Here is an 18,290-nt window from a genome sequence, read left to right as displayed (position 1 = left end):
CGGCTGCATTGCTGAGTCCAGCCTGCTTCCGGAGCGGGGCTGCAAGTAAGGCAGAAGTCACCACAGGAGCTGGCCAAGCAGGGGCAGTTGTGACCCACACCTTTGAAAGAGCTTGGAAGGAATGGGTTGGCAGAGGATTTAAAGTAAATCTTGCTTGCTTTGATGTTTAACTAGAATATGAAGAAGGTAGGAAAAAGGACCAAATGATACTCAAACCTAACTTACTGTGTTTGTTCTTGAGCAGGAGCAGTGTAAACTAGCCCACCACACAGAAGCAAGCATTCCCTTCTGCACCCTGGCTGCCACCTCACACCTTGTGCCAAGTCTCCAGAGCTGCACTCACCCCACCCAAGCAGTGCAAACCCCAAAGTGCTTCAGCAGAATCCAGCATCCAGAAGTGCTCTGGAGCAAGACAGCCTTCCTCCTGTGTTCAACCCTAAATGTTTCTGCACTGCAAGCAGACCATGGTGCCATTTCCTCCCGCTGCACACCACTGAAAACCATAGCAGTAGTTTGCTTTATGATTTCCTTACTAGAACCTCAGCCACAGGTTTTCTATACCCCTCAGAGCAAGTGAGAATGGTTGCTTCTAGCATTCACAGCACAGAAGACAGACAACACAGACCCTTGGCTGCATCTTCATCTGCTTCTCCCTTGAAATGAAATGACCTGCTTAGCAAAGATCAGTGCCCATCTGCCAGCCATGGTCCAGACACAAGCCCCAAGAAGAGATTCATCTTCTCCATGGGGCAACAGAAAAGCTAATCATCATTCTTGCCAATTGGGGATATTGCATTATTTACCTATTATAGCAAATGTGTCAGGTGAAAAACATCAAACTCTTCATACTGCACCTACAGGAAAGTTACAACCCCTGACAACCACCATTAAATGCTGTGTCACCTTGACAAGCCAGTGACCAGCGCTGCTACTTTCAAACGTGGGGAAACAAAAGCGGCAAGAGTTGAGGCTGTTCAGCCTGGAGAAGGCTTCAGGGAGACCATAGAGCTGCATTTCACTATCCACAGGGGACCTATAAGAAGGCTGGAAAGTGACTGTTCAGAAGGGCCTGTGGGGGATAGGTCAAGGGCAATGGTTTCAAAGTAGAGCAGAGCAGAGTTAGATTGGGCATCAGGAGGAAGTTCTGCATAGTGAGGGTAGTGAGACACTGGCACAGGCTGCCCAGGGCTGTGCTTGAGGCCCCTTCCCTGGAGCCATTCAAGCTCGGCCTTGCTGTGTACTGTGCGGCCTGCTCTAGCTGGAGGTGTCCCTGCTGCCTGCAGGGGGCTGGAGAAGATGCCCTTGGAGGGTCCCTTCCAATCTGATGCAATCTGTGAGAGCTCTCTTTCTCAGAGAGAACAAAGAATGGACAAGAGCAAATTTTTGTGTTACTCTTCAGCTTGATTTCCTCCACTCCATATGTACACATTTTCATTCAAAACACAGAAGAGACAACACACCAAATAAAAAAAGCTTAAAATCCACTTTAATAATGCATTCCTGGAACATTCCTCAAACTCAGACTTGTTAGTGGGACAATTACAGCTTGTGTTCAAACAGTTTACACTAAATGAAAAAATCCTGTAGTACTGCTACACAAAAGACAGGCAAGGTTAGGATTATACAAACTTTTTTTTTTTCAGTTAAATCTTCAGTTAAATCATGAGATACAGAATCTTCGTCCAATAGATTGTACTTTACTACGAGTAAAAATAAACAGCGATACAACACGTTATCAAAAACCCCATCCAAACAAGAGCCTCACAGCCTGCACAGGCTGCCCCTGACAGTCAACTATTTGAAAGGAAGAGCTGGTCCAGATAAAAAGAGTAACTACAAGTTAGGAGAATAATAGTAATAAAAAAAACCCACAACATAAAATCTCCCCCAGTTCACTACGTGATGGATCATTTGGGACTATGTAAATTACAGGGGACCACGGGAGCTGCCAAGTACCCAGATGCTGCCCTAGTTCTCCAGAGACTTCCCTGTGCTCTTAAGCAAAATCCTCTACACTAACAAATCCAAAACATACTGCAAGTTTATCTAACTAAGCCTCAGGACTCTGGCTGCAAACAGGAAACCTGGCAGTCACGGCATCAGGGCCCTCACCAGATTTCAGTGTTACTTAGCCAACACAACAGCCTCTCAGAATCTGTTTTCACATTGAAATTACAGGAATGCACCACAAGAAATTTTCTAACCCCCTTACCAGTCCAACTGCACTCCCCTTGTCCCAGAGTGGCTTTATCAAAATAAGCCCTGATTAATTATTTTTAGTATCTCCCCCTCCCCAAGCTGAGCCCTGTGTGGCCTGCCAAGATACTTCCCTCTTTGGGGTGCGTGCAGGGGATAGCTTAATCCTATTAGTATCTGCGACGCTTATTAGGGCCAAAGTCCCCCCCTGGGTTTCCTCTGTTGAAGGCAGGGGGGTTGCCTCCCATGGCTCCAAGGCCTTCCATTGCGCTGCTCTGTCCAAAGCGATCTGCTGGTGGTGGAGGAGTCTTGTAGTGAGGATAAAAGCAGGAAAGGCAGGAAGAAAAACAAGAAACAAAGTGCACTTAAAAGCCAGCTGAGTTAATAAAAAATTCTACTGGGATTCCGCAATTCCAGTTGACCTTGCCACAAACTTCCAACCCACCAAAAACATCCCTAAAGCCCCAGATCTGGACTGCCAGGACCACAGGTATCTTTTAGGCAATCATACTAGAAGAGTTTGCACAGCCTCACAGTCTGGTGCCTGCTGTGGAGCATGAGAGTAATGCAGCCTGGGAAGAAGCACTTCCCACTTCTACCACATTCCTCCCGCCAAACTGAAGGTGAAGGAGGAGCAGTGCACTGACAGGACAGCATTGCGGCACACCAGCACAGAATGCTTCAACTCCAAGACCAGCCTGCAATGCTGGTCCTGCACCCTGATCAGATCCTGTCATTTCCACTCTCTAAGCTCTCCTCCTTCTTAGCCATGACATCCATAGAGGAAAAACTCTATGTAATCATCAATTTTTCTTGTAGGACACAGAAAAATGCACCAGAACCACTCCAAACATGCAATGTACCCGAGTAAGGAGCTAGAATGTGGGCCCAGTAGTTTCTAAATCCCCACATATGGCCAGGGTAGTTTCCAAGAGGACTATCCATATTTCTGGCCATTACAGAAACAGCAGATTCCTTTGTGGTCTGAACAGTATCATACTGCCTTGGACTCCCCTCCATTTCCTTTCCTCCCTTCATCTTCCCCTTCACTTGTGTAGTACACATTCCCTTCACCTCAGCAGCTCCCCTCTGCTTGCCAATCTGGCGCAAAAGCTTGTAGCCAAATACAGCTCCTTTTTATGAAAACCAAATCTGTGATGCAGCATGAAAGATCAAGTAGGAAGGTTTGCAAGAAAAATGTTTACTAGTTGCTATAATCTGCTAAAGGACACACTTGACTATGCTGCTCTTTCTGCTACTGACTGGAAGTGCTGACACTGTGAGCGGATCAATCCTCTGTAAGACAGAGGAATAACAGATACCACAGAAGCCACTGTTGTAAAGCTCTATGGAAAAGTTTCAAACAAAATTAAACATAAAAAAATCTAAGAAAGCAAACAAATAAGCACAACTTCCGCTGACTATTTGCTCTTTACCTCCTAAGCAAATTAGCTGAACTCATTTCACCATACTACTGTCTCACTAAAATTAGTAAGACAATTTTACTAATCTGTTAGTACAGAAGATAACTGGTTTGAAAGTCTGTGACAGAACATTCCTGAAAGCTTGGCTTTATGCTTTTAAGAATCTACTCTCAAGACACTCTAACTCAACTGAGTGCCTCCAGTGACGTTGTCGCAAAAATGATCACCTGTCTTTGCTACGGCCTTCCTAACAAAAGGTGTTAGCACTAGTGATCTTGAAAGTGAAGCAGTTACTAGTCTTGGCTCAATCACCTGACAATGATCAGCTACTATCAAGGCAAGAGTAGCTCCTGAAGATTTCAGCACCAGTTAAGCAACTTTAGGTACACAAATGGCACAGTGCTTAACCAAAACAACATAATCTGCCTTTAAAAGGTGTGCACAAAATGGTGGTGGAGATTCATTACCATTCCTATGGCTCCATCAGGTATCATGGCTCCAGGACCAGTCGCAGGAGGTGCAGCAGCTGGGACACTGGCAGCACCCATGGCTCCTCTATTGTTCATGCCAATAGTACCTGGAAAAGAAAACCAAAGAACAGTCCTGGCAAGAGGCAGTGACTGGGATCTACTCATGGTTCTAGAGCTACAGGACACCAAGTAAGCTCCCTGCAGTTGTATCTAGGGACAGAGTAGCTTTCTGCTACTAGGACAAGACAGACTGCTTGCATTTGAGTGTTGCCTGGAAGTACAGCAGACCTTCAGTAACTGTTAAGCCCACAAGGCCTTTATACATGCCCTTGTGTGGTCTGAAACTGTACATCATGTTGTCAGGATACAGAAATGCATCATTAAGATGATCTCAGGGGCTCAAAGTCTAACACATGCTCCAGGAGTTTCTGTACCAGTACAAACTTCTGTGGCACCCTGTGGGGCTGAGAGCAACTAGATCTTCATTCTTCAGTCAAGCCTTTTGCTTACTGGCCCAAGTGTTTCACAAATGCACAGGGCTGCTTCCCACCCACATCCTGGTATGTTTCCAGTCACATGAACACTTCCTGTCACTCAAGTGGGAAGTCACTGACTCAGAATCCAATAAAGTAAGGCTTCTCAAAACACATCAATTATTTCTAAAGGAGAAAAGGAACATGCATAGTTAAAAAAAGATAGCCACGGGGCACTCTTACCTCCCATACCCATCTGCCCCATCCGCATGTCTGGAGGCTCCCTCTGGAAAGACAGGCACTCATTTAAAAAAATGCCATTGTGTAAATTCAGTGAGTTCTGGGGTTTTGCTACTGAAAACTGTGTAGAAAACTAATTCTTAAGACTAGATTTCAAAAGATCTGAGCCACCTTCACCCAGTAACTGCTGAACAAACATGGTGAAATATCCACCTGCACTCTTTAGCAAACAGCAGCATAAATAGATGTTCCAAGTCTGGATGGAAGCTCTGCTGAGCAGCATTGACAAGATAGAATTAGTTTTGCTATTTCCCTGGCACAGCTAAGATTTTTTTTCTCTTGAAAAGAATGCAAACTTACATGAAGAGGCCACTTGCATTCAAATAGCAGTTAGTGAGTTCCACTTCTTTTACTGAGCATGGGTGACACACCACAGATCCCCCCTCACTGCAAAGCCACCTCCTCACTTCAGGGAGGGTTCTACCTTTTCCACGGTGGGAACTGAAGAGCAGCTTCATTTCAGCTGTAGGCTCAGTGTCACTATCATGTGCAGGCACTACTGCTCAAAGCCACAGGGAGCTGGGCCGTGCAGGACAATACACACACATCTGGGTTGGTGGCAGCAGCTTGCCTCTCCTGCTTTGCCACGCACTCACCTATTGTGCTTAGGGTCAATTTTTCACTAGGACATATAAGCACTTGCCACTTACACCACCTCGGCAGCACTACAGCTGCTTTCACAACGTCAAGCTGCTGGGACTGGAAATGAGTTGTAATATAGCTCTTCACAAAGATGCTGCTGTTAAAAAGCCAGGTTACCACTGCTTTACACGACAACAGAATACCTGGCCAGCTAACTGTCAAGCACAAGCAATTATCATGCCTGCAGCAGTGCCTCAAGTTAGGATAATTTCTTTTAAGCACAACTAAGACAAGATTGTAGGCTAGGGATATGGCTGGGCATATGACCATAACAGGGTTCTGCAGCAGTACTTCAGGACAGCACATCTTTGGCACTGCAAGTATAAAATGAGTTGGGATACATCCTTCTGCACAGCAAGGCACCAGTCAGAGTCCTACAACAACAGCACTGGGACGGGAACTGGAGTGTTTATGTTTTCCAAACTCAAAATCAGAGGGAGTCAATAATTTAAGACAGAATGCACTAAATATGCAGTTCCTGAGCCACCATGTTAAGCATTCAGAGAAAGCCCCATGCTGTGGAAGGGCAAAAGTCTGCTGTGAGTGTGCAGGTGTAAGGCAAGGGAACAACACCCATACCGCATCAGCAAAGTTCCCTTTGAAGCCTTCCTGCTGGCGCCTCATCATCTCTTCTTGCTGTCTCCTCATCTCCTCCTCACGGCGCCTGCGTTCTTCCTCCTGCCTGCAAAAAAGGTCCAAGGATGCTCAACACAACATTCAATGACCATCCACGTCACAGTGCTGCCTAATGGCTCTGTTTGGAAGCCTACAGCTTCAAGATCGTTTTGCTGAGGCTGTATACAGTGAGGTACCTCATGGTGCCAACAGGAACACTCCCTGCATACAAGGACACTTCCAACAGTTTCACTCTTAAGGAGCTCATTATCAAACCCAGCATGAGCATAGCCATGGTTTCGTCTCAAAAGGAGTGGCTGAAGAAACTCGGGTTGTTCAGTCTGTTAAAAAAATAGACTGAGGGAGAGCTTATCTCTCTATACCTGAAAGGAGACTAATGTGGTAGATGTCTCTTTTCCCAACTAGTAAGTGACAGAACAAGAGGAAACAGCCTCAAATTGTGCCAGAGCAGGTTTAGGTTGGATATTAAGAAAAAAATCTTCACTGGCATTATCAAGTATCAGAACAGGCTGCTAAGTACTTCAGTCACATTCCTTAAAGGGATTTAAAAGTAGATGTGGTACTTAGGTACATGATTTAGTGGTGGCCTTGGCAGTGTTAGCTTTATGGTTGGACTCAACGCTCTTCAAGGTCTTTTCCAATCTAAATCCTGTATGATTCTATGTACACAGCAGCTCCAAATACATGTAATATAATGCACACAAGCCAAACAGTTCTCAAGTCCCTTCTTTGACAGAAGTAGCCTCAAGAACTTCCTGGAGCTTCTCAAAATGATGCTGGAAGGAAAAGCTGATATGGAAATGGAAATTTCTGAGACTAAGTTATCACTCAAATGAAAAGAGATGCTAGATTGGAGTTCCCCAACCTGCAGCAACCTGCAGCCACAGAATCACTGCAGATTCTGATTTTTTCTATCTGCTTCAATCAAGGAGCTAAATTGAGACACCAAACTGTAAAAAAAACAAATACTATTTGTTGGAAGGGACTCTTAACTCTCCCATGGGAAACCAGCTCTATGGTCTGTGAACAAAAAGGTCCACAACAATAGCCACACTTTAAGCAGTAGTTAAACTGTCACAATCAGCAATGAGGTTCAGGGAAGGAATGTCCCATTTCACAGCATTATGGATTCATGGCGTTTCAGAACCTGGCCCCTTACCTGAGTTCCAACTGTTTACGTTTTTGTACTTCTTGATTATGCAACTCCTCCATTCTCCTGAGCTCTTCCTGGCGCCTCATTAAATCTGTAAAAGAGGACAGCAAAAACCCCAGTCAAACTCCTCTCCCATATCGCTTCTTGACAATCACTGTGCTAGAAGAACAGCTCACAAGAATGAGGCAAGAGTCTCTAACACTGCTGCAACAATCTCTCCATTCCTTTGCCACCACCATGCCTGGTTACAGGTCAAGCAGCTACACTACAAATTGCCTGCAGTGGGCCCTAGGCAGTCTACCAAGCTACCCAGCCACGGGTGCCGAAGGGTCATGTCCTGACACCGCCTGTCTGTGATGGGTACCTTGCCGCATGAGCATCACTTGGTGCTCGTGGCGAGCTGCCTCCATTTCCATCTCCAGCTTCTCTCGAGCCTCCTTGATGTTGCGGTCCACTTGCTCCTGCTGCTGCTTCTCCATCTCTATGAGAGCCTTCCAGCGCATGGCATATTCATACTCGAAGCTGCCAGGCTGTGCAAACCGAGGTGGCTGCTCGCGCTCCCTACAGGCAAGGGACAGCTCCTCAATGCTTCAGCAAAGCAAGGGGGAGCCAAGAAAACACACTTCCACAGTAAATACCACAGCAGATTCTCCTAACAATCAGAAATACATTTCTTAGTGCAACAAACAAGGAACCACTTTGTCCTCCACTCTCTCACAAATTGCTATGCTGAGATACCAGTTTGTCTGCTCCTTGGGGACCACCTCATTGAAAGGTGAAACTTAGGCAGGATCCTCCTGCAGAATTAATTATACAGGGAAACAGCCTCTTGTCCTACTCCACAACAAGCAATGACACTGGTGTTGTAAGACACCAAAAGATCCTGAGTAAAAACACTTGGAAGTAACGAGTCTTTGCTCTGATGCATATCTTGTGGACAGATCACTCCAGAAACAAACATTTTTTGTTTCATCAAAAGTGTCTTTTCTTTATGCATCTCTGCTACACCTGGAGCACAGGACTACTGCCAATGTAGCCCCCAAGCTCTCATCTTCCTGACTTGAAAAAATCCCTGAGTTCACATGGTTTACTAATTCTCACTTCACATGATACCTACTGACTCTGGAGATCCTTTAAAGACCATGGCCTCACCCCTAAATAGCTCTACAATCTCCTAATGCTATTCCCATCATCCCTTAAGTTTTCACTCTGACTTCAAATCCATTTCCTCTACAGACTTTCTACATAATGGTTTAGGTTGGAAGGGACCTTAAAGACCATCTGCTTCCAATCTCCTTGCCACAGAAGCAGATATCCTCCACTAGATCAGGCTGCTTCAAGCCCCATACAACCTGGCTCCAAACACTTCCAGAGAGGGGGCACCCACAACTTCTCTGGGCAGCCCCTTTATCTTTCCAGAGTCAGGTCACACTGACAAAAACAAAAAAAAGAGGACCATTAGTAATGCTGATGAGCCACCCTGCCCAGACTCGGGTACTAGTCCACAGGTAGTCTTATCTCCTATTGCATGGCAGGCACATACTTGTGATATTGCTGGTTTTTGATGACTAGTTTCTCTGGTAGTCCCTCTTCATCATCATACTGATCCATGGGCTCCACAGTGACAGGCCGAGGGAATCTGTAAAGCAAAGATGAGATGCTTCAGAAAAAATTCAAAAAGAAAGTTGCAGCAGAGGACTGTGTGAGAACTTAAAAATACTGCTGTTGGCACTGCTCAAGGTCATTCAAGGCAGTTGGGGATCTCAACCCAAGGAAAACTGGAAATGACTCTTAACACTTTTTTCTTTTTCTCTAGAACTGAACATAAAAATTCTTGTTGAATACAAACCAGTACAGTACTGACAGGATACCTGCAGCTGGTCATTCAAATTAACAGCTCAACTGGAAGCGGATGTTCTCCAGTAGAATTTACTCATCAGAATGGCTTTGCTGTCCCTTCAGCTTGCTTTTTCTCCCTTTTGTTACTTGCCAGCCACAGGCTGCACAAGTCCTCATGTACCTTTTTATAGCTGCTTACAGGGTAACTACATCACTCCTTGCCAGAGGCTGCTGGCTGTACCGCTCAGCAACACACTCCTGGCAGGATCACCAAATGCCACTATTGCCAAGTAGCAGTGCTCTCCAAGAGCCTGCTGGCCTGTCTGAATTTCCCCCTCCAAGAAACCCAGTGGTGTACTTCACAGCAAAGACACCACATCTCTGTGCTTCTGTCCTGCATACAAAAGAAAGTATTTCACAGAAGTGTCCCCAGCCTCTGAACTACTCCGTCCCTGACAGCGCTCATCCTCAGCGCAAAGCAGCATCACAGCCGCTCATTAGTTCCTCAATCCCACATGCCACAGCCACGGAAATGGACAAGAAATGATCACACTAAGCCGAAAAACAACTGGTGTCCAGAGTCCAGCAGGAAGGTAAGAAACGAGAAGCTAAAATCTCTCTCCTCAGCTACATCCACAATGTAGCTTCTCACTTTAGCACCAATACTCTTATTGTCCAATGTGAGCCAACTCCAAGCAGTTAACGTAGCTGTTACTGTCATGAGCTAGAACAAGACAAACTAGACTTAATCAGAACTAAACCCTAACTAGAAATAAGGAACATACAGGTCGCAGAATCCAACACACCGTGATAGCTACGAGACTGAATGTCACCCTCAGGTGCTCTCAGTCACACATTAGTAACACCTAGTTGTGCATGATCATGTTTGAAAACTCGTGTTCATGGGTCTTCAGGATAGAGAGTTCTGAACCAGCAAAAGCAATCCTCCTGCAGAGCACTACACACGGTGCTGGTCCGTCTCAGAGAGAGAAGCAGACATACACTCAAAAAACTCCCAAGCCAACCAAACAAGCAAGCCACCATGTGCTTCCTGAAGCTGAAGGTGCTTGCATACAACTGTGCCATGTGCAGGCCTCTAAGAACAAGTGAGAACAAAGTCTGCAATATTTCACAAGTTCCCAAGATAGCCTCAATTTCAGGAAATCCCATTCAAAAATTTTTGCTGCACACATACAAGGTATACAGTGTTTTCTATTTCCAAGAGTTCAAAATCAACTTTCTATAAGAGCAGGAGGACCTGCTCTGTGGAACACATCTAGAATCAGCCATTTACTTGGACAAATACATGTAATGGTGTAAGAAGAGGCCACACTGCTTATCAAGCGGAGTTTACTGTGGTGAAAAACCCAAAGGATCCAAGCTATGTGACTAGCTTCTCTGACAGACTCCACACCCCACCCAGCAGTGCCTGCTGCTGCATAGGGTTCCATCCTGAGACTCACCTCTAAACTGACACAGAGTCCACAACTAACTACACTTGCACTTCATTTCTGACAAACCGTGTAGATGGTCCCTGCTTCTTCAAGACTGCTTTATTTGCCCTAAGAAGGCATTCTCTTAGAAAGAGCTTACTGGGAAGTTTTATGCGTTTCTCTAGGGGCTTCCCAGACAAAAGTTTCCAGACTCAAGTTTCAGGACAGAGTCCCTCTTGTTACAATAAAGACAAGTAAACTTCTCCCCAGGCAAATCATGTACCACCTCCTACCCTGTATCTTGTCTGTCTTGCTCTGGTGATAAGAAACATTGCTTATAAGCCAATGCCACCCATCAATCCACAGGCATGCCAGCAGAGAACTTCTTGCCCTCCAGACTTACGTAGTTAGCAGGAAAGATCCATCACTACATCTATCCAGAGCTTTCCTAGCAGCAGGCTTCCCTGAGAACTCCACGATGCCTTTCCCAGAGGATCGTCCTCTGTCATCGACAATAACCACAGCCCTCTCCACCTGGCCAAACACTGAAAAAGCTTCTTCCAGCAGCTCATTGGACACAAACTGAGGCAGGTTTCTAACTGTCAGCGATGCGCTGTGGCACGCAAAACGCACTCTTAGCTGCTTCCCACGTAGCGGCATGTTGTCTAGCTCCACCTTTGCAATCTCCGCCAGAGTGCGAGTTTCCTGAAGACAAAGAAAGTTATTAAAACCCTCAGCGCAGCACAGAATCATCCAGTCACTGTCACAACAGTCACAAGCTTATTTCCATACTTCACAGAGAACAAATAACCCGCCCTGTAGCATGGTCAAAAGCATCCCAGCAAACCATAGCTATCCCTTGAACGGGCATGGACAGAGTTTGGGAGGGGAAAAAATAATTTAAAAAAAAATATCAATCAACCTATTAGACCTAAGATAATCCAACAGCCAGCATGAACTAAACAAATTATCATTATCTACCAGACAATTTTATTAAAGCTACAAAGCATGCCACTAAAAAAAACAAACAAAAAAAAACTTGGTAAAATAAGAATCACGATTCAACTGTTAGCCAAGTCTGGTAACTGTAAAAGGAAACAATGATTGTATGACAGTGCACAGAAGTTGCACTATGCAAGTTTCATACTTCTCCACTTAAATTAAGTCACCATCAAGCTGCTGCACTATAGCAAAGTGCACAGACTTCAGTGTGGGAACCCTGCACTCCATCCACCCACCTCAGAGCTTTTAGAAATGTGGTAAACAGGCCAGTAAATCTGAAAGCCATTGCTCTGTGTTGGTAGCTACTTCCCTCTTAGCCATGATTCAATATGATAACCTAGATTCATTGATCACTTCAGTAATGCTACAGGATAACCTATGCTGACAGCGATGCCTTTTTCACAGCCTCACACAATGTGGCAGTCTCTTAGGCATGACAGCACCACAGTCATGTTGTCCATCAGCTGAATTCAGAACAACTTTATCAGACACATCATAAATCCTGCCACAAGCTGCCTGAACTCAAATTGTTTCTTTTAGCAAGCCCCAGACCTATCACCTGTAGAAGCTGAACCCATATCCTATGCTACCAAAACGAGCAGTAGACTTGATCAACAAAATAGCTGAACATCTACTTTCAGCTGGCAATACTCCTCCAGCACAAACCACTGCCACAAAACCACCCCACAGGCAGCTTCACTCACCAGTCTGATGAAGCCAAAGCCTTTGTCTTTGTGTATGAAGACTTCACCTGCCTTGCCATATTTCTCAAACAACTTTCTCATCTCTTCCTCTGTAATATCTGGGGGCAGATTTCCCACAAACAGACGGCTTCTTTGGGTGAAGGTCTTTTCACCAGGCTTTCGGAAATTCTTCAGGTCAATAGTCAGGCCTTCATCTGAGGGGAATAAGGTACACAGCTGCTCTACAGTTGGGGGGATAAATTCTATTAGGTTTCATCGCAGTGAACACACAGACATAGGACAATGTAGGTAACACCACCCATTCATTTTGGTCTCAAACCTCTCCAGACATCTATCTCTATACATCAGCCAGGGGATTTTGTTTCAGAATGGACCCATGCTCTTAAAAGCAAGCACACAGCTGAGCCTCAGTCATCACCAGTGCCAGTGAACACTCTCTAGAGCTGGAGAAAATAACACTGTAACCTTAAATAACACCCAATAATTCACTCAGGTTTTGGAGATATGCTGAAGATGACTGGCCCATAACAAATCAGCTGCAGTCACATACTTTGCTATCCCAACCTCAACAATTGTAGAAAAGCCACAGTTCGGCCAGCAACCCGACCTTTACTCAAAAAACCCAACTATTATGTCAACGACAGGAAATTTTGCCTAGACAGATAATATTTGAGTTAACTGTCATTCTATGAGACCAAATTTGGGTTCTAGAGTCTTGGGCTCCAAGCTGAAGAAAAGGCTGGAATAGTGAAGACAGTGGGGGGAAAAAACAAACCCATCCGAAAAGACCAGTCATACAGGCAAGACCATAGAAAAACTAAAAAGTTCATTAGAAAAGGCTGCAGTCAGTAAGCAATGCTGTATTAACACTAACAAGCAGGACAGGTTGTAGAAACATTCTTGCATCTCCACAAGCATATAGCAGCCTTTAATTCAGCCAAGAGTCCAGCTTACGCCTGGAAGCTCTGCTCTATGCCAGACAGGGGTGGCTTTATCATCACTTGATCTTGCCGTGTCCTGTTTTCTTGAACATACATTTCCTCACACAGAACTGCAAGCCACAGAAGGCAATTTCTTTGTTTTGCAGAGGACACATCCCACAACCACACATGAAATAAACTGATTGGCTTGATTCAGTCTACAGAGCACGGAACTAACACGGAAAAGCTTTTTGTGCAAAGACAACAAATGCCATACCAGGACAACTCTGTTACAAGCACACTTCCACGGGAAACAAACACAACCTCCCAAACTCTGGAGTATCTACAACAAGGATGCATAAATGGAGTATTTTGTCTTATGAACTTCTTCACATTGTTATCAGAGGTACCTGGGGATAAATTGCAAGACCTGTGAACACACTAGGAGGGACTTATAGCACAGTTATACCACTGTCGCTGTTCTACCTTGAGTTCCACTCAAAGCAATCTGAATTAAGGTCACATACTATAAGCCAATCTGTGTATGAATACCACAGCACAGTTGTGTTGTATTGACTTCAGGCAGAATGGAAATGGACTGGTCTATTATCTTTCATTAACTGATAAGCAGCCTGTTTGACAGGGTCATTTAATAACAATAGGAAGATTTTTTTCCACTTGCCCAGTATACCTACAACTTTGACAGAAAAACCACACAGAGGAACAAACCACAGTTCAGATGTAACTTCTGCACACTTTTCTTTTGAACAAAGTACCCAAACTTCAAATTAAATAATTAAATATAACTAAAGCATTTAACAGATCTTTCCCTGAAAATGTTAACAGCAATGCCTTGGTGCCATGCTTCTAAGCCAACAAGTTAGATTAGTTAAGGCCCCAGAAGTCATTAAAGTGCACTTTTTCAGCTCACAAGCACCCTTTCTATATCCCTAGTGCCAGCACTACAGTGCACACTGACCGAGAACAAACACAGAAACACACCAGATTAGAACAACAGCCATCATCGATGCCGGCTGATACCTGGATGCTGAAATTTTATCAAGTGGGATTGGTTATTTCCTGGTCCCTCACGTGTAAAACATTAGTCTTAACTGATGTCTACCGACTGCTGTAGTAATGTTCCTAATACACCTGTATCTTTACGAATTTATCTCCCTAGTATTTCAGTAAACCTATGTCGAGAAGCCCTCAGTTACAGCTGGGAAAAAAAGGAATGGAGCAGTGGAAAAGAGGCCATCGCGTACTTGCAGGGATTACAGAAGCACAGGTAAAGGTTTAGAGAAATCTTTAAGAGAGCACTTCTCGAGAATTTGAGTCAAAGAAAACTCTACATCACTGTCCAGATTCGGGAACACAAGAAGCTTAAAAACAAATCCCCGTCAAAGCTTCGAGACCAGCATGCATCTGAAGTACGCTGAGTGAAAAAAAATGCAAAAAGCTGCCCCTCTGCAATTCCAGCCACCGGCTGCAACAAGGGGAAATCCTGACTACTGATGGCCGACAGCAAACACAAGTCGTGGATTGCTTACAGATCTGAGTTTCCATCATTTCGAGTTTAAAGAGCGAGCTCTGCTTGTTTCCTGCAGGACCTGTTGCACCCGTACAGGCCTGCCGCTAACTGGAACACGAAGTTACCCACTAAGTGAGGGCAGTTGCTCAACGCCTACCCAAAACGGGGCCGGGCGGCCCCAGGACTCACTCTGGCTGTTGGCCTGTTGCCCGTTCGCGGGGATGGACGGCGGTGGGTGCTGCTGGTGCTGGTGCTGTTTCCGCGGAGTATGGTTCTGCTTCTCCATGTTAAAGCCCTTGTTGCCCTGCATCTTCCCTACCTAGAGAAAGACATGCCCGGTCAGTCGCGGCCCACAGCTCGGCCTCGGCTCCCGGCCGCGACCTCCGGCCCCAGAGCAGCTCCCAACGTCCCCGGCCTCCCCTTACTGGAGCCCGCACACCCAAGCAGCCGCGTGCAGCGGCCGGGCGGACCACGCAGGCCGCAGTGGGCCTCGACAGGGCCCTAGTGGCAGCGGCCGCCCGGGAACGCGCGCCCCGCGATTAAGCGGAGCGGAGCTGCGACACCGCCACTATTGCGCCTTCACCTGGCGGCGAACACCGGCGCTGGAGCGAACCGCGGCCTCCTCACCCCGCAGCGGCCCAGAGAGGAGCGCGCGCGCACGGCCGGAACTCGCGCAGCCTAGCCCACGCTCGCCGACCGCACTCTCATTGGCCTCCTGGCCCCCAGCGCCGCGCCACCACTGGCCACATTCGCCGCCACTCACAACCTCGGCCGCTGTAGGGCGGGACTAGGCGCTCCGAGAGGCACTAGCGCGGAGCTGATTGGCTGCGCCTCGGCGGCAGCCTGCCCGCGCGCCGCAGTCCGTACCGCGGGCACAGTGCTTGGGTGAGAGGCGAGAAAGGGACAAAGGAGCCCCCGAGCCGCCGGAGCGCCGAGCAGCAGGCGCAGGCGCAGTGGCCGCTCCCTGCCTTTAAAGAGCCCAGGGCGGAGAAAGCCGGCGCCGCGCTTAGCCTGTGCCTGGTACTGCCCACTCCCTTCTCAGTCCGGCCCCGAGAGAGCCTTCGTCCTGCGGTCGCAGATACTGACGTCCCACTAACTCTCGCCGTCGGCGCGGTGCTGTCCCGCTGCAGAAGGACAGGCAGCTTAGCTGGAGGAGCCGTCCACGGGAACGGGAAAGGTCGGCACCAGAGTGTGGGTCGTGACTGCTTCCGGCAGGCTTGATTACACTGCCTTTCAATAAAATCTCCCGTGTCCCGTCACACGTAACCGGGAGGAGTGCCGTGTGCCCGCAGCTCCGCACCCCGCGGAGCCCCCGCTGCATCTCGCAGCCTGCTGGAAAGAGAAGCAGTCGGCAGCGCGGCCAGTTCTCCGCCATTCAACCGTCCACTCCCGACGGCTATAAACCTGCCTTTGCTTCCCTGAAGCGCGGGAAGTCGCTTGGGCTTCCTCCCTGCCCCAGCACTGCGCACGCCGGTGTCTCCTCGGGGCCCAGCCCACGCTCAGCTTCTCCACCCTTAGTGGTCCCCAGGGGAAACAAACAAGGAGGCTGATTCCCGGCGGGGGAAGGATGGAGAAGCCCTTCCAAGTAGTGAGACAGCCAAGGGGGAAGTGATGGTTCTCTGGGATGGAGAGAGCATGGGCCCCAATAGGCGCGGAGGGGTCGGGGGCAGGCCTGGCTGAAAGGTCCTGCGTCGGAGGGCACGGCTAAGCCCACGCCTAGATAATTGGTGTCCTTCGGGAAGGTGTCGCAGATAGGCGTGCTGAGGATGGGGGAGGGTGGCCCGGGTTGGGTCTGTCGTAGTTGGAGGAGAAGAGCCAGGGAAGCACGGAGTGGGGCGGGGCCCGGGTGGGGGATGGGAGCTCTGCTGAAGGGGTGTCGCGGTGAGGATTGGGGGGAACATTCGGGGTTACTGCGGGCGGAGCGCGGGCAGTGGGCGGGGCAGCCCCTCCCGGAGGCGGTGTAGTGTCCCAGGCCCCCACGGAAGCTCCGCCCGCCCTGTCATTCACCGCCCGGGGGAGACGCTCCAGCTCCAGGGAGGCGGCGGTGGCGCCTGGAGCCGGCCGGGCGGCTCCCTTCGCGGGCAGGTAGAGGCTGTGGCGGCGCGGCCGGGCCGGGCTCTCTGGAGCGGCAGCGAGAGGGTTAAGAGCGGGGGAAGGGGAGGACTGGGGTGGCAATCCAGCTCCGCATGATCCTCTCCGCAGTTTGCGAGTGGCCGCGCAGTCATCACCAAAGACTGGGGCACCCCGTTCCTGCCCACGCCCCCCAGCCACGCGCGCCTCCCGCCCCGCGCCTCGCTAAGCTTCGGTCGCTACCCGTGCCGGACTCCGCGCTGCTGTTCGCGCGGTCCCGCTCCGCCACTCTGATCCGTTACGGGTTTTCTGGCCACCCGACTGAGTCCGGGCTGGTGCGCCGATCCCGGGCTCGGGACTCCGATCCGCGTTTTCGAGGCTGCCCCTTGCAAGCGAGTCTCGCGAGCCCAGGCTCCGCCGCGGCCAATGGGAAAGCGTCCCTCGCTCTGCACAGCCAATGGAGCACTGCCCCCGCCGCCCTTTGGGCTGCAGCGCGCTGAGAGCTCCGAGCGGCGCCTCCATTTAAAGGGGCCGCGACCCGAATCCGGTCTCTGAGTAGAGCGGGCGGCGCAGCGCCGGGGAGCAAGGTACGAGCAGCGCCGGCCGCGGGCACATCCCTGCGACTGCTGGGAAGGCGCAGTCGTGGCGGCAACTCGGTGCGGACCGACCTCGTGCGGCCGCTGGTGAGGTGCCGGTGGTCAGTGCCGCGGGTGGGGGCGGGGAAGTGCCTGCGGCGCGAACCCGGGGCGGAGGCACCCCTCCGGGAGGGGCGGGGCCCGCCACACTTTCAAGGGGCGGGGCGCGCGCCACTCGGCCCCACTTCTTGTTGCGGCCGCTTGGGGGCGCCCTCCGGCGGGGGGCGGGTTCCAGTGACCGCACCCAATGCGGCAGCGACCCCTGGTCGGGGGTGGATGAGCGGACTCCGCCTCTCTGGAGATCGTCGGCGCTGCTGGCGGGAGCAGCCCTCTGGTACCCCCCCCAGATGGTGGGGAGGTGGCAGCCTGGCACCAGTTCCCGTGCACGAGTTTGAGAATCAGACTCTTGAGGGCGCCCTGACCCTCGTGCTGGGGGCCGACTGTGCCTCCTGTTATGTTGGTGCCTGGGCACAGGCTAGGCCCAGAGGTTCATAGCTGAGGCAGGGAGACCTGCCACAGTCCCTCAGAACCCAATCAGCAGAGCTTATGTCTGCCGGGGGCTGAGCTGCAGGCTGGCAGCAAGTGGCCCAGGGCCTCATCCTGCACCCAGCTGCCCCACAGTTTGATGTGCAGCCTGTGCTCTGCCCCAGCACCTTCCTTAGGTTGCATCTCTCTGCATTCTGGGCAGATGCTTTGAGGGATGCAGCCTTTATGCTGTTGTTACCACACCGTGATGAAGTTTGTGGAGCTTGCAGAAAATGCAGCTGCTGGCCTGTGAAGGGTCGATTGTGCTGTCTTCCTTTCCCCCAATATGGCTGTGCTGGTTGTAGGGCCTGTGCTGGGCCGGGGCTTAGGCGTCCCC

General features: G+C 49.2%; 2 protein-coding genes across 9 annotated transcripts in view; one reads left to right on the top strand and one right to left on the bottom strand.

The window, feature by feature from the left end:
• Positions 1–1,464: 1,464 nt before the first annotated feature.
• NONO (non-POU domain containing octamer binding) lies at positions 1,465–15,609 on the bottom strand. Of its 4 annotated transcripts, none has more exons than XM_064159703.1 (11): positions 15,591–15,609; positions 14,913–15,042; positions 12,273–12,493; positions 10,970–11,271; positions 8,838–8,933; positions 7,659–7,855; positions 7,301–7,385; positions 6,085–6,187; positions 4,807–4,849; positions 4,088–4,197; positions 1,465–2,504 (listed from the first exon to the last, which is right to left on the bottom strand). In XM_064159703.1, exons 2-11 carry the CDS (start codon positions 15,031–15,033, stop codon positions 2,367–2,369), a joined length of 1,416 nt encoding a protein of 471 aa, XP_064015773.1. In that variant the 5' UTR covers positions 15,034–15,042; positions 15,591–15,609; the 3' UTR covers positions 1,465–2,366. The 4 variants fall into 4 exon arrangements, with proteins under 4 accessions (XP_064015773.1, XP_064015772.1, XP_064015771.1 ...); XM_064159702.1 differs by lacking the exon at positions 15,591–15,609 and adding an exon at positions 15,351–15,423; XM_064159701.1 differs by lacking the exon at positions 15,591–15,609 and adding an exon at positions 15,307–15,389.
• ZMYM3 (zinc finger MYM-type containing 3) overlaps positions 15,608–18,290 on the top strand; it is a 39,211-nt gene continuing 36,528 nt past the window's right edge. For 3 of the 5 annotated variants that reach the window (XM_064159686.1, XM_064159687.1, XM_064159682.1), the window contains exon 1: positions 15,608–17,380. The gene's annotated coding sequence lies outside the window, so the exon portion shown is untranslated. The remainder of the gene's footprint in view (positions 17,381–18,290) is intronic. The other 2 variants (XM_064159685.1, XM_064159684.1) reach the window with 1 other exon arrangement.

This window comes from Pogoniulus pusillus, chromosome 19, assembly GCF_015220805.1.
Source record: "Pogoniulus pusillus isolate bPogPus1 chromosome 19, bPogPus1.pri, whole genome shotgun sequence".
Taxonomy (NCBI): domain Eukaryota; kingdom Metazoa; phylum Chordata; class Aves; order Piciformes; family Lybiidae; genus Pogoniulus; species Pogoniulus pusillus.
Note: the sequence above shows the minus strand (reverse complement) of the source record. Positions and strands in the feature narration are given on the sequence as shown.

Coding starts and splice junctions, on each gene's coding strand:
- NONO (XM_064159703.1), bottom strand. CDS start 15,033: ATGCAGGGCAACAAGGGCTTTAACATGGAGAAGCAGAACCATACTCCG. Junction 8,934..10,969: donor GGATCTTTCCTGCTAACTAC/GTAAGTCTGGAG, acceptor TTTGCTTTACAG/ATTCCCTCGGCCTGTCACTG. Junction 7,856..8,837: donor AAAAACCAGCAATATCACAA/GTATGTGCCTGC, acceptor CCTTGCCTGTAG/GGAGCGCGAGCAGCCACCTC.